This window comes from Malurus melanocephalus, unplaced genomic scaffold, assembly GCF_030028575.1.
Source record: "Malurus melanocephalus ecotype Western Australia unplaced genomic scaffold, MMel_1.1 scaffold_209, whole genome shotgun sequence".
Lineage (NCBI taxonomy): Eukaryota > Metazoa > Chordata > Aves > Passeriformes > Maluridae > Malurus > Malurus melanocephalus.
Window position 1 is genome coordinate 661039 of NW_026623441.1, and position 1355 is coordinate 662393.

Below are 1355 nucleotides of genomic sequence, written 5' to 3' on the forward strand. Positions count from 1 at the left end.
GGCCGCCCTCGGGCTCGGCGGCGGCGGCGGGCGGCGGGCGCGGCGGGGCATGATCCTTGAGGTGCAGGCGGTCCTTCTCCTCCTTGTCCTTGACGGCGTCCTTCTTCTTGAAGCGGCGGCGACGGCGGAGGAAGCTGCCGTTCTCGAACATGTTGTAGGAGTCGGGGTCGAGGGTCCAGTAGCTGCCCTTGCCGGGCTTCTTGTCGTCGCGGGGCACCTTGACGAAGCACTCGTTGAGGGAGAGGTTGTGGCGGATGCTGTTCTGCCAGCCCTGCTTGTTGTCCCGGTAGAAAGGGAACCGCTCCATGATGAACTGGTAGATCCCGTTCAAGGTGATCTTCTTATCGGGAGCGTTCTGGATGGCCATGGTGATGAGGGCGATGTAGCTGTAGGGCGGCTTCACCATATCCTTGGGCTGCGGCGGTGGCGTGTAGGGCCCGTAGGCTCGGGCCATGCCGGCCGGGTACTGCTCGTGGGCCGGGTGGGAGTACATGCTCATCGGGGCCGGCATGGCCGTGTAGCCCCCGCCGGCCGCCGCYGCAGCGGCGCGGTAGTAGCTCTGCTCTCCGCCGAGGTACGGCACCACTCCTAGGGAGTTGGGACTGGACACGGAGTAGCGAGCCTGCATGTCCTCCCGTCAGCTTTCCCCCACCCTCCCCGCCGGACCAAACAGCGCGTCCCTTCCCCCTCCACCCCTCCGCCGCTCCGCGGACCGAGCTGGACCGGGCGGCCGGGCAACCCCCACCCCCCCACCCCCCCGGCGGAGCGCGGAAAAAGGGAGGAAGAATAACGACGGCAGCGCCGAAAGCCTCCTCTTCGCCCAGGAAAGCCCACCGGCGAGCTCCCGCGCTCCACGCGGAGGGGGAAAAAAATCAAAAAAGGGGGGGGAAAGGAGGGGGGCAAAAAAGGGGAAAAATGTTTTAAAAATTAAAACGGCGGAGAAAAAAAAAAAAAAGTAATCGCAGCGGAGAAAGCAACTTCCAAACGCAGAAAGAGTATTAAGAAAATAAAACCTTTGCAAAGAGGCTCCCACGCTCCCAGTTCCTTGTTCCACGGGGATCTGCAACAAGTTGTCTGCAAAGGAGGGACAAAAGTAGAGGGATGTGTTTTGTTGGCTTTTTTAAGCGAGCAGAAGAAGAAAAAAATCCACCTTCCCGATCTCCCAGTGCAAAGTCTCCCTCTCTCTCTCCCTCTCGCTTTTTTTCAGTCTCTTTTTCAGTCGCAGGCTGCTTTGGGAAGCATCGGAAAAACTCCTGAACTTTTGAGCATCCGTCACCACGGCGAGAACTTTTTTACGCACTTAGAGTTTTCTCCTTTTTTTTTTCCCTCCCTCTCCTCTCTCGGTCTCCCTTTTT

General features: G+C 59.3%; 1 protein-coding gene across 1 annotated transcript; it reads right to left on the reverse strand.

Moving 5' to 3' along the window:
- Position 1: 1 nt before the first annotated feature.
- FOXC1 (forkhead box C1) lies at positions 2–690 on the reverse strand (the record flags this gene model as incomplete). Its single annotated transcript, XM_057373904.1, has 1 exon — positions 2–690. A coding segment is annotated over exon 1 (627 nt), but the record flags the coding sequence as incomplete, so codon positions are not given.
- Between the last annotated feature and the right edge of the window lie 665 nt (positions 691–1355).